The sequence below is a fragment of the Rhinoraja longicauda genome, chromosome 44, assembly GCF_053455715.1.
Source record: "Rhinoraja longicauda isolate Sanriku21f chromosome 44, sRhiLon1.1, whole genome shotgun sequence".
NCBI lineage: Eukaryota > Metazoa > Chordata > Chondrichthyes > Rajiformes > Arhynchobatidae > Rhinoraja > Rhinoraja longicauda.
The window spans coordinates 5245372-5258946 of record NC_135996.1 but is presented as its reverse complement, the minus strand read 5'-3'; the positions used below and the strand labels follow the sequence as shown (position 1 = coordinate 5258946).

At 53.0% G+C, this 13575-nt stretch overlaps 1 protein-coding gene across 1 annotated transcript in view; it reads right to left on the bottom strand.

Annotated features, from left to right (window-relative positions):
* Positions 1 to 13575, bottom strand: part of pi4kb (phosphatidylinositol 4-kinase, catalytic, beta) — a 76022-nt gene that overhangs the window by 20967 nt on the left and 41480 nt on the right. The window contains 2 exon segments of the mRNA XM_078431830.1: positions 5136 to 5366; positions 11062 to 11106. Of these exon segments, the coding sequence (XP_078287956.1) occupies positions 5136 to 5366; positions 11062 to 11106 (276 nt within the window).

The following is a 13575-nucleotide window of genomic DNA, read 5'->3' as shown; positions in this document are numbered from 1 at the left end:
GGGAGGGGAGGTGGGGAGAGGGGAGGTGGGGAGAGGGGAGGTGGGGAGAGGGAGGGGTAGGGGAGGTGGGGAGAGGGGAGGGCGAGGGGAGGAGTGGTGGGGAGAGGGGAGGTGGGGAGAGGGGAGGTGAGGAGAGATTGGGAGAGGGGAAGAGTTGAGGTGGGGAGAGGGGAGGTGGGGAGAGGGGAAGGTGGGGAGAGAGGGGAGGTGGGCAGAGAGGGGAGTGGGGAGAGGGGAAGGTGGGGAGAGGGGAGAAGGGAGAAGGGGAGATGGGAGAGGGGAAGGGAGAAGAGAGGAGAAACACATGGTCACAACACCCATCACAAAGCAAAGTCACGGGCGCGGAGCGGCACAGTGGCGCAGCGCAGAGTTGCTGCCTCACAGCTCCAGAGACCCGGCTTCGATCCCGACCACGGACGCTGTCTGTACGGAGTTTGCACGTTCTTCCCGTGACCTGCGTGGGTTTTCTCCGGGCGCTCCGGTTTCCTCCCGCACTCCAGAGGCGTGCGGGTTTGTAGGTAAATTGGCACGGTATGAATGTAAATCATCCCCTAGTGTGTGTGTGTGTGTGTAGGATAGTGTTAGTGTGCGGGGATCGCTGGTCGGCGCGGACTAGGAAGGCCTGTTTCCGCGCTGAGTCTCTGAACTAAACTAGAGCTGGGTAGATTCCACACTGCAGGTTTGATACTGCTTCAGGGTTACACGTGCAGCGTGGGGTTTGCAACCCGTGTGTCTTTACGCTGAGCGAGCCGTAGTGCTATAATGTCCTGCACCAGTTTCCCTGCACAGCAGTCACAATGGGGGGGAGCAGCTCAAGTACTGAGCTGCCAGGAGGATTTTTCTTTGCTGCAATTATCAGACCCCTTAATAATCTCATAGGGGATCTTATTGAAACGTATAAGATTATTAAGGGGTTGGACACGTTAGAGGCAGGAAACATGTTCCCGATGTTGGGGGAGTCCAGAACCAGGGGCCACACAGTTTAAGAATAAGGGGTCGGCCATTTAGAACGGAGATGAGGAAAAACATTTATTCACAAAATGCTGGAGTAACTCAGCAGGTCAGGCAGCATCTCGGGAGAGAAGGAATGGGTGACGTTTCGGGTCAAGACCCTTCTTCAGACTGATGTCGGGGGGTGGGACAAAGGAAGGATATAGGTGGAGACAGGAAGATAGAGGGAGATCTGGGAAGGAGGAGGGGAAGGGAGGGACAGAGGAGCTATCTGAAGTTGGAGAAGTCGACATTCATACCACCGGGCTGCAAACTGCCCAGGCGAAATATGAGGTGCTGCTCCTCCAATTTCCGGCGGGCCTCACTATGGCACTGGAGGAGGCCCATGACAGAGAGGTCAGACTGGGAATGGGAGGGGGAGTTAAAGTGCTGGGCCACCGGGAGATCAGTTGCGTTAATGCGGACCGAGCGCAGGTGTTCAGCGAAGCGATCGCCGAGCCTGCGCTTGGTTTCGCCGATATAAATAAGTTGACATCTAGAGCAGCGGATGCAATAGATGAGGTTGGAGGAGGTGCAGGTGAACCTCTGTCTCACCTGGAAAGACTGTTTGGGTCCTTTGATGGAGTTGAGGGGGGAGGTAAAGGGACAGATGTTGCATCTCGTGCGGTTGCAAGGGAAAGTGCCCGGGGGTTGGGGTGCTTTGGGTAGGAAGGGACGAGTGGACCAGGAGTTACGGAGGGAACGGTCTCTGCGGAACGCAGAGAGGGGAGGGGATGGGAAGATATGGCCAGTGGTGGGGGTCCCGTTGTAGGTGACGGAAATGTTGGTGGATGATATGTTGGATTCGCTGGCTGGTGGGGTGGAAGGTGAGAACGAGGGGGATCCTGTCCTTGTTGCGAGTGGGGGGAGGGGGAGCAAGAGCGGAGCTGCGGGATGTAGAAGAGACCCCAGTGAGAGCCTCATCTATAATGGAGGAGTGGAAGCCCCGTTTTCTGAAGAACGAGGACATCTCGGAAGCCCTAGTCTGAAACACCTCATCCCGGGCGCAGATGCGGCGTAGACGGAGGAATTGGGAGTAGGGGATAGACTTTTTGCAGGGGACCGGGTGGGAAGAAGTGTAGTCCAGATAGCAGTGCGAGTCGGTGGGCTTGTAGTAAATGTCCGTCACTAGTCTGTCTCCTGTGATGGAGATGGTGAGGTCCAGAAACGGGAGGGAGATGTCAGAGATAGTCCAGGTATATTTAAGGGCAGGATGAAAAACATTTTCAGTTGTGAATCTGCGGAATTCTCTGCCTCAGAAGGCAGTGGAGGCCAATTCTCTGAATGCATTCAAGAGAGAGCTAGATAGAGCTCTTAAGGATAGCGGAGTCAGGGGGTATGGGGAGAAGGCAGGAACGGGGTACTGATTGAGAATGATCAGCCGTGATCACATTGAATGGCGGTGCTGGCTCGAAGGGCCGAATGGCCTCCTCCTGCACCTGTTGTCTATTGTCTATTGACTGGCGACAGAACGATGTAAACGAGAACCGACCAAGTCAGAGGAAGAATGGGGAAACTAGAAGTCAAGGCAAAAACACCTCACAGCAACGCAGCCTCGTGACATTAAAAAACAATGCTCTCAAAGGCAAAAAATCCAGTGAAAATATTGTTCCAGAGATGCTCCCTGCAGCTGCACACGCTGCGTAGAACAGTGCAGACAGGCAGCATCTCTGGAGAGAAGGAATTGGTGACGTTTCGGGGCTGAAGAAGGGTCTCGACCCGAAACGTCACCCATTCCTTCTCTCCCGAGATGCTGCCTGTCCCGCTGAGTTACTCCAGCTTTTTGTGTCTATGGTCGGTTTAAAACCAGCGTCTGCAGTTCCTTCTTAGACATAGAAGTGCGCAGCACAGGATAGACACAAAGTGCTGGAGCAACTGGGCGGGACAGGCAACATCTGTCCAGAACCAGGGGCCACACACACACAGTCTTAGAATAAAGGGGAGGCCATTTACAACTGCGGCGAGAAGGAACTTTTTCACCCAGAGAGTTGTGAATCTGTGGAATTCTCGGCAGTGGATGGATTTATGAGAGAGTTAGATAGAGCTCTAGGGGCTAGCGGAATCAAGGGATACGGGGAGAAGGCAGGCATGGATTACTGATTGTGGATGATCAGCCGCGATCACAATGAATGGCGGTGCTGGCTCGAAGGGCCGAATGACCTCCTCCTGCACCCGTTCTCTATGTTTCTATCTCTGGAGGGAAGGAATGGGTTGAGACCCTCGACCTGAAATGCCACCCACTCCTTCTCTCCAGAGATGCTGCCTGTCCCCGCTGAGTTACTCCAGCAGTTTGCTGTCTACCTGAGGGTTATTTATTCAAGGCAGTAGTCTTAGCTTTGGATGTTGTTTTGTTCATTCAGTTGTTGTGCTCCTCTCTCTGGCCTTTGCAGTGCAGTGGGGCAGGACTGGTGGAGAAGCTGTGCTTTTTATTACTGCTGCCTGGCGTACACACGATTCACATCAAGTTACTTTGTTTCCCCCCCCTCACATCTCTCAACGTAAACACATTGGAACAGCGATTGAAAGCAAATGCAGCAGATGGATTGTGCAGGCACTGGACTCCGTCAAGAACAGCACGTACACACAGGCTGAAGCTTGGGTTAAAACACTATTCCACAGAGGCACCGCGCAAATATGCTTCTCCTTCTCAATTACAAAGTGGCTCAGCTGGTAGGGCCCCAGAGACATGGGTTCAATCCTGGTCTTGGAGGGAGAGGGGGAGAGAGGGGAGAGAGAGGGAGAGGGGAGAGAGGGAGGAGAGAGGGGAGAGAGGGGGGAGAGCGGTGAGGGAGATGGGGAGAGAGGGAGGGGGAGAGAGATAGTGTGAGAGTATGAATGTGAGAGAGTGGGCGAGAGAGAGTGGGTGAGAGACAGTGAGAGAGAGGTCACGGTGGCGCAGCGGTAGAGTTGCTGCCTTACAGCGAATGCAGCGCCGGAGACCCGGGTTCCATCCCGACTAAGGGTACTGTCTGTACGGAGTTTGTACGTTCTACCCCTGGGTTTTCTCCGAGATCTTCGGTTTCCTCCCACACTCCAAAGACGTGCGGGTTTGTAGGTTAATTGGCTTGGTAAGTGTAAAAATCGTCCCTAGTGTGTGTGTGTGGGTGTAGGACAGTGTTAATGTGCGGGGATCGCTGGTCGGCGCGGACCCCGTGGGCCGAAGGGGCCTGTTTCCGCGCTGTATCTCTAAACTAAAGTGAGAGTGGGAGAGAGAGAGAGAGAGAGTTGGAGCGCTAGAGTGAGTGAGTGTGAGAGAGTGCGAGAGAGAGTGTGTGAGTGTGAGAAAGTGTGGGAGGTTGTGAGAGCTATTGAGAGAGAGAATGAGAGTGAGAGAGAGAGAAAGAGAGTGGGAGAGAGAGCAGTTAATAGACAATCGGTGCAGGAGGAGGCCTTTCGGCCCTTCGAGGAAGCGGGGAGGAGTGGAGGGAGAGGAGGGGAAGGGGAGGAGTGGGGATAGGGGGAGAGGAGGGGAGGAAGGGCGGGAGGGTGGAGAGAGGATAAGGGAGGTTGAGGGGATGGAGTGGGGGAGGGGAGGGGAGGAGGGAGGGGGAGCAGGGGGGGAAGGGCGGGGAGGAGGGAGGGGAGGAGGGAGAGGGAGCAAGGGTGGGAGAGGAGGAGGGAGGGGGAGCAGGGCGGTAAGGGGGGAGGGGAGAGGGGTTGTAGGGGAGGGGGAGGAGGGAAGGAGGGGGAGGGGTGGAGTGGGGATAGGGGGGAGGGGAAGCAGGGGGGAAGGGCGGGAGGGGAGGAGCAGGGGGGGAAGGGCGGGAGAGGGGAGGAGTGGGGGTAGGAGGGAGGGGAGGAGGAGCAGGGGGTAAGGGAGGGGTGGAGGGGGGTTGTGGGGGGAGGGTGGGGGAGGAGGGAGAACAGGGGGGTAAGGGTGAGAGGCGGGGGGAGGGCGGGAGGGGTGGAGTGGGGATAGGGGAGGGGAGGAGGGAGGGGAGGAGTGGAGGGGGTTTGGGGGGAGGGGAGGGGGGTAGGAGGGGAGAGTGAGGGAGGAGAGGGTGCTGTACCAATGCAGGAGATGTTTGGGCCCAGCGGGTCCACCTGGTCGAGGCTACTCCATACATCTATCGCTAATAAGTAGACAGCGACTCGCTGTGCGTGCAGGCAGTACACAGGCACCTCCAGCCTCGCGCGCCACCCACCTTGTCCTTGGAGTTGAGGACCACGGCCTGGTTGTGGGGCACACGCACCACGTGGTGGTCGGAGCCGGACGTCGGCAGCCAGACGCGGGACGGGAGCTTGTGGTTGAGCAGCGAGAGCTCAGAGATGAGCCGCTGGGTCTTCTGCTCCTTGGTGTGCAGGGTGACCAGGCGCTTGCCGATGCCCATCAGCGACTTGATGAACTCCCTCTCCGGGGCCAGCCGGGCCGGTTGCTGCAGGGGCGAGAAGACGGGAAGGTCACGGCAAAACAGACAGGCGCCGATCGGCAACAAAATGGCGCCACAGTTAACACAGGGCCATCAGACAAGAGGGGCAGAATCAGGCCATTCGGCCCATCGAGTCTCTTCCGCCAGTCAATCATGGCTGATCTATCCTTCCCTCTCAATAGCCAATAGGTGCAGGAGGAGGCCATTCGTTTCGGGTCGAGCCCTTTAGTCTGTAGAAGGGTCTCGACCCGAAACGTCACCCATTCCTTCTCTCCAGAGATGCTGCCCGACCCGCTGAGTTACTCCAGCTTTTTGCGTTTATCTTCCCTCCTGAGATCACGCCTTCCCCAGCCTACAATGGGCCTACCAAGGCACATCCCTGACTGCGGTCGTTTCTTGCCGGCCCTGGTCTTTTGCCGCCTCGGGCTCTTTGCCCCATTTCCCGACCCCCTAATTTCAGTCTGAAGAAGAGTTCTCGACCCGAAACGTCACCTCCACAGATGCTGCCTGACCTGCTGAGTTACTCCGGCATTTTGTGTCCGGCCTTACCAACACAGTTGGGCATGTACTAAAATGCAAGCAGGAGGTATAACACACATCCGGTCAACTTCCCAGGATTAGAGAGTGCCATTTCCCAGATTAAGCAGTTCTTCACAAAGGCTTTGGGGTAGCACAGCGGTAGTGTTGCTGCCTTACAGCGCCAGACACCCGGGTTCGATCTTGGGTACGGGTGCTGTCTGTACGTTCTCCCTGTGACTGCGTGGGTTTCAGAAACATAGAAAATAGGTGCAGGAGGAGGCCATTCGGCCCTTCCAGCCAGCACCGCCATTCATTGTGATCGTGGCTGATCATCCACAATCAGTAACCCGTGCCTGCCTTCTCCCCATATCCCTTGATTCCGCTAGTCCCTAGAGCTCTATCTAACTCTCTTTTAAATTCATCCAGTGAATCGGCCTCCACTGCCCTCTGTGGCAGAGAATTCCACAACTCTCTGGGTGAAAACGTTTTTTCTCACCTCAGTGTTAAATGACCTCCCCTTTATTCTTAGACTGTGTGTGTGGCCCCTGGTTCTGGACTCCCCCGACATTGGGAACATTTTTCCTGCATCTGGATTGTCCAGTCCTTTGACGTTTCCAGTTTTCTCCCACACTCCAAAGGTCTGTAGGTTGATTGGCTTCGGTTAAAATTGTAATCTGTCCCTCGTGTGTGCGGGTTAGTCTTGGTGCATGGGGTGGCCGCTGGTCGGTGCTGACCCTGGTGGGCCGAAGGGCCTGCTTCCGCGCTGCATCTCTATCGTCTAAACTTTAATGTAAGGCTTCAAAACCGGGAGCATTTTTCGGATCTACTTCGGCGTCAAACCATGCTGGCGATCATCTAATCACTGAACAACAAACGGCAGCTAAGGTTGGGGAGGGAGCTAGAGGGTCACAGAGACTAAAGGCATCTAAGTTTCAGTCCATGGCACTCTTTGTTCAAACCCAGTTTAGATGAACGAGGGGAGGGGGATCTCATTGAAACGTACAGAACAGTGAGCGGCCTGGATAGAGTGGATGTGGAGAGGATGTTTCCACTGGTGGGAGAGTCTCGGACCAGAGGACACGGCCTCAGAATTAAAGGACATTCCTTTAGGAAGACAAGGAGGAATTTCTTTAGCCAGAGGGCGGTGAATCTGTGGGATTCTTTGCCACAGACGGCCGTGGAGGCCACAAGTCAGTGGGTATTTTTACGGCAGAGATAGAAAGATTCTTGATCAGTGCGGGTGTCAGGGAGAAGGCAGGAGAACGGGGTTGGGAGGGAGAGATAGATCAGCCACGATTGAATGGCGGAGTCGACCTGATGGGCCGAATGGCCTAATTCTACTCCTATTCCTTACGACCATATGCCCACAACCCTCGTGAGGGGAGGGGGGGAGGACTGTAGAGGTGCTGCAGCAGCCGAACGGCAGAAAAAGCTAATGCGGCAAGAGTTAGGAGACGCTGAAAGAAAATCGTAATTCCATTATACATCAGAGAGAGAGAGAGAGAGAGGGGGAGGCAGAATGAAAAATAAAATCAATAGTTCCTGCGGAAACAGTATTTTCTCTGGCCAGGGTGACTTTTGTTTTGCGGGTTGTCAGATTTAACCTCAACGAGGTGCTTCAAAAATATAAAATTCGTCAGGAGTTGACTGATTTTGGTTGAGTGTATTTTGACTGCAAGCTGCACGATGGCGAGAGGAGTGTGGAACTGAGGGGGGGGGGGGGTGTGTACCTGGGACGACAGGTATCACCGTGGTGCCCTCTGGAGACGTCGTGGGCTTATCAATGAAACGTCAAAGAAGGACTGTGCCCACCCGATGACCCCCCCCTTTCACCACTCCAATCCCACTGCCAACATAGAAAATAGGTGCAGGAGTAGGCCATTCGGCCCTTCGAGCCTGTACGCACCGCCACCCAATATGATCATGGCTGATCATCCAGCTCAGTAACCTGTACCTGCCTTCTTTCCATACCCCCTGATCCCTTTAGCCACAAGGGCCACATCTAACTCCCTCTTAAATATAGCCAATGAACTGGCCTCAACTACCTTCTGTGGCAGAGAATTCCACAGACTCACCACTCTCTGTGTGAAGAAATGTTTTCTCATCTCGGTCCTAAAAGACTTCCCCCTTATCCTTAAGCGGTGACCCCTGGTTCTGGACTTCCCCAACATCGGGAACAATCTTCCCGCATCTAGCCTCTCCAACCCCTTAAGAATTTTATATGTTTCAATAAGATCCCCCCTCAGTCTTCTAAATTCTAGCGAGTATAAGCCTAGTCTATCCAGTCTTACTTCATATGAAAGTCCTGCCATCCCAGGGATCAATCTGGTGAACCTTCTCTGTACTCCCTCTAAGGCTAGAATGTCTTTCCTCAGATTAGGAGACCAAAACTGTAAACAATATTGTGTACCAATACATCAAGAGTGCCGACTGACCACAGGGATTGAAACATCAAGTCCTATTAGCTCTACTCAGGGGGACTCAAGATGTGGAACAAGCTGCCAGAGGAAGCTATGGATGTGGACTTTTGAAAGACATTTGGACAGATATTTGTTTTGCAAAATGCTGGAGTAACTCAGCAGGTCAGGCAGCATCTCAGGAGAGAAGGAATGGGTGAGGAAGGGTCTCGACCCTCTCTTCCCCCCCCCCCTCCCCCTTCCCAGTTCTCGCTCTATCTTCCTGTCTCCACCTATATCCTTCCTTAGTCCCGCCCCCCTGACATCAGTCTGAAGAAGGGTCTTGACCCGAAACGTCACCCATTCCTTCTCTCCTGAGATGCTGCCTGACCCGCTGAGTTACTCCAGCATTTTGTGAAATAAATACCTTCGATTTGTACCAGCATCTGCAGTTATTTTCTTACTGGACAGATATGTGGATAGGAAGGACTAGGTGTCAAATGCAGGCGAATGGGACTAGCCCAAGTGGCAACTTGGTTGGCATGGCCATGGGCCTATGTCCAAGTGCAGGAAGGAACTGCAGATGCTGGTTTAAACCAAAGATAGACACAAAAAGCTGGAGGATCTCAGCGGGTCAGGCAGCACCTCTGGGGAGAAGGAATGGGTGACATTCTGAGGTCTCGACCCGAAACGTTACCTATTCCTTCTCTCCTGAGATGCTGCCTGACCCGCTGAGTTACGCCAGCTTTTTTGTGTCTACCAAATGGTTCTATGACCTGAGAGGGCTATGGACCACAAGCTGATGGTTGAGATTCTAACCCAATAATTAGAAGTGGAAAAGTTGAATCTAACAATTTTAGGCCATGTTTAAAAAAAATATATATATATAGAGCATGGAAACATTGAAAGATCTATTCTACATTTTCCTTGAACTTCATCCCCTCTGTTCTCTCATTTTCACACCTTACCCTTCCATATCTCTGTGTGTGTCTTTCTCTCTCTCTCCCCTGACTCTCAGTCTGAAGAAGGGTCTCAACCCGAAACGTCTCAACCCGAAACGTCACCCACCCATTCTATCCGGAGATGGTGCCCGTCCCGCTGAGTTACTCCGGCGCTTTGTGTCCACCTTCAGTGTAAAGCAGCATCTGCAGTTCCCACCTGCACATGGATCGCCCGTTCACACTAGTTCTGCTATCCCACTTTCTCAGCCACCCCTCACACAGGGCGATTTACAGAGGGCCATTTAACCTACAGGCTCGCACGTCTTTGGGGTGTGGGTGGAAACTGGAGGAAACCCACACAGGGTCACGGGGAGAACGTGCAAACTCCGCACACAAACAGCACCCACCGAGGATCGAACCTGGGTCTCTGGCGCTGCGAGGAAATGGCTCTACCCTGCTGCACCACTGTGTGTTGCCTCAATTATTAAACTTCATAAGTTATAGGAGAAAAAGTGGGCCATTCGGCCCATCGAGTCTGCTCCGCCATTCAATCATGGCTGATCTATCTTTCCCTCCCAACCCTATTCTCCTGCCTTCTCCCCATTACCCTTAAAACACCCGCACTAATCGACAATCTATCTATCTCAGCCTTAAAAATATCCACTGGCTTGTGGCCTCCACAGCCGTCTGTGGCAAAGAATCCCACAGATTCATCACCCTCTGACTGAAGAAATTCCTCCTCATCTCCTTCCTAAAGGAATTCCTCCTCATCTCCTTCCTAAAGGAACGTCCTTTAATTCTGAGGCTGTGCCCTCTGGTCCTAGACTCTCCCACCAGTGGAAACATCCTCTCCACGTCCACTCTATCCAGGCCGCTCGCTATTCTGTACGTTTCCAATGAGATCCCCCCCACCCCCCTCCCTCTCATCCTTCTAAGCTCCAGCGAGTACAGGCCCACAGAGCCGTCTAACGCTCAAGAATTGAACTGGGAAAAGTGGGCTTGTGGAATTTTCCACTTTGGGTGGTGCCTGTCCTTTGGAGTGTGTGGGGGAAAGGTAAGGGGGGGGGGGGTGGTTCTATCCAAAGATAATAGAGCAGAGCAAGATAAACCACTTGACCCTAAAAACCGTCCCGACTGCAGGTGCTGTCCGTACGGAGTTTGTACATTCTCCCCGTGACCAAAGATACTAGAGGAACAAGATAGACCACTCGACCCTAAAAACCGTAGCACGTCACGCCACCATTTTAGTAGGCAGAAACTTTCAGAAACATTTTAAAAGAAAAATAACAAAAATCTGTGATTTGATAGAAGAGATATTTTCTGCATTTTTATGGTATCATCACATAAAACACTGCAAGAGGCATAGGGAGCGGCGGGTTTTGCCTACTAAAATGGCGGACGCTCCTTTGCCTACTACACTTCAGTATAGGCGATGTTGTGAGTGGTTCATCTTGCTCCTCTGGTATCTTTGGTTCGGTCTGCATCCAATATGGACCTGTCCCTGCCCCTGCCCCATGGCGCATGTGATGGGAGATGGGAGATGGGAGAGGGAGCTTTATGCTGAATTTTCTTTACAGGAATGGTGTCCTCGACTCTCCAGCGGCGTGTGGTCAGCGTGAAGAAGGGATTCCTTTGCACATACAGGAGGGGGGGGGAGATGGAGCAAAATTCAGAGGGTCGACCTGCACGTTTTGATGCGGCGTTTTGTGCCAATTAACACAGTTTCGGGTCGGCGTGCCAGAAATAGCCCCGGGGGAGGAAATACTGTTCGGGTGGGAGAAATAAAAAAGATAAATCAAAGGACCCAGCTACCAGCCACCACCGCAACAAAAACTGGCCACTTACAGTGCTGACACCGCTATCAATACTCTCATTACTGGTCGAAAGCGCCTGGGAAACAATGGGAAGGAAAGGTTCATTATTATCCCTTCAAAGAGAAACCCTCCCCCCCCCCTCTTATAAACATACAGGTGCTCCTCGACTTCCGATAGGGCTGCGCTCCGAGAAGCCCATCCCAAACAGGAAATATTGTACGAGCGGAACGCACTGAATGCACCTGATCAATTGGCCCGGAAGCGAGCTGCCGTTTGCAGCCGTTTGCACCAGTCCAAATATCGCAAGTCGCTAGATAGAGCTCTTAAGGATAGCGGAGTCAGGGGGTATGGGGAGAAGGTAGGAACGGGGTACTGATTGAGAATGATCAGCCATGATCACATTGAATGGCGGTGCTGGCTCGAAGGGCCGAATGGCCTACTCCTGCACCTATTGTCTTTTGTCTATTGAATGGTGGTGCTGGCTCGAAGGGCCGAGTGGCCTAATCCTGCACCTATTGTCTATTGAATGGCGGTGCTGGCTCGAAGGGCCGAATGGCCTACTCCTGCACCTATTGTCTATTGAATGGTGGTGCTGGCTCGAAGGGCGAATGGCCTACTCCTGCACCTATTGTCTATTGTCTAAGCATCGTAAGTCGGAGAGCACCTGTACATTGGAAGCTCGACTAATCTGCCTTGACCTGTGCCAAAAACCAGCAAATAATACACGCCCGGTACATCAATATGCTTAGAATTAGTTTTTAGAAGTCATAGTTTTAGATCGACACAAAGCAATGGAGTAAATCAGCGGATCAGGCAACACCTCTGAAGAAGGTCGACACAAAATGCTGGAGTAACTCAACGGGTCAGGCAGCATCTCGGGAGAGTGGGAATGGGTGGCGTTTCGGGTCGAGACCCTTATTCAGACTGATGTCAGGGGAGGGGGCGGGACAAAGATAGGATGTAGTCGGAGACAGGAAGAATAGTGGGAGAACTGGGAAGGGGGAGGGGATAGAGAGGGGAAGCAGGGACTATCTGAGTTAGAGTAGTCAATGTTCATACCGCTGGGGTGTGAGTTGCCCAAGCGAAATATGAGGTGCTGTTCCTCCAATTTGCGCTGGGCCTCACTCTGACAATGGAGGAGGCCCAGGACAGAAGTTAACATCTGGAACAGCGGACAGTAGATGAGGTTGGAGGAGGTGCAGGTGAACCTCTGTCTCACCTGGAAAGACTGTTTGGGTCCTTGGATGGAGTTGAGGGGGGAGGTAAAGGGACAGGTGTTGCACCTCCTGCGGTTGCAAGGGAAAATACCCGGGGATGGGGTGGAAGGGACAAGTGGACCAGGGAGTTTCGGAGGGAACGGTCTCTGCGGAAAGCAGAAAGAGGTGGAGATGGGAAGATGTGGCCAGTAGTGGGATCCCGTTGGAGGTGGCGGAAATGTTGGAGGATAATTTGTTGGATACGCTGGCTGATGGGGTGGAAAGTGAGGATAAGGGGGACTCTATCCTTGTTACGAATGGGGAGAGGGGGAGCAAGAGTGGAGCTGCGGGATATTGAGGAGAGCCTCAACTATAATGGAAGAGGGGTAGCCCCGTTTCCTAAAGAATGAGGACATCTCCGATGCCCTAGTGTGGAACACCTCATTCTGGGCGCAGATAGGCGTAGACGGAGGGATTGGGAGTAGGGGATAGAGTTTTTACATGAAACAGGGTGGGAAGAAGTGTAGCAAAGATAGCTATGGGAGTCAGTGGGTTTGTAGTAGATGCGATGGTCACTAAGCTGTCTCCTGTGATGGAGATGGTGAGGTCCAGAAACGGTAGGGAGATGTCGGAGATGGTCCAAGTATATTTAAGAGCAGGATGGAAATGAGTGGTGAAATTGATGAACATCTCTGGAGAAAATGGATGGGTGACGTTTCAGGTCACAACAGCACCTTGTATTTTGCATGTATTTATTTCACAAAATGCTGGAGTAACTCAGCAGGTCAGGCAGCATCTCAGGAGAGAAGGAATGGGTGACATTTTGGGTCGAGGCGGTATGAAGGTTGCAGTCTCTAATGTTAAGTGACTTCTATGAACACTCCCCTGCCCTCCACCCTTGCCTCCCCCCTTGTGGTTTAACCAGTTCCACAGTTCACCACACCGTATCCCTCTTGAGATTACACCTTCCCTGGCCAACAATGGGCCAAGCCTGGCATCGCAATGCCAGAGGTCATTTGTTGACATCCCTGACTGGTCCTGGCTAATACTCACCTCCAGATCTTTACCCCTTTCCCCTCCATCACCCCCCCCCCCCCCCCCCACACATACCTATAAGATCACACCTCAGCCTCCTGCGCTCCTAGCCTGCTCAACGAACCGTTGAGCAGGCTAGTATTCACTGGAGCACACTGTATTCACTGGAATTTAGAAGGATGAGAGGTTATCTTATAGAAACATATAATTTTTTTTAAAGGATTGGACAGGCTAGATGCAGGAAAAAATGTTCCCGATGTTGGGGGAAGTCCAGAACCAGGGGGACACGGTTCTACCACAAAAGGGTCGGCCAT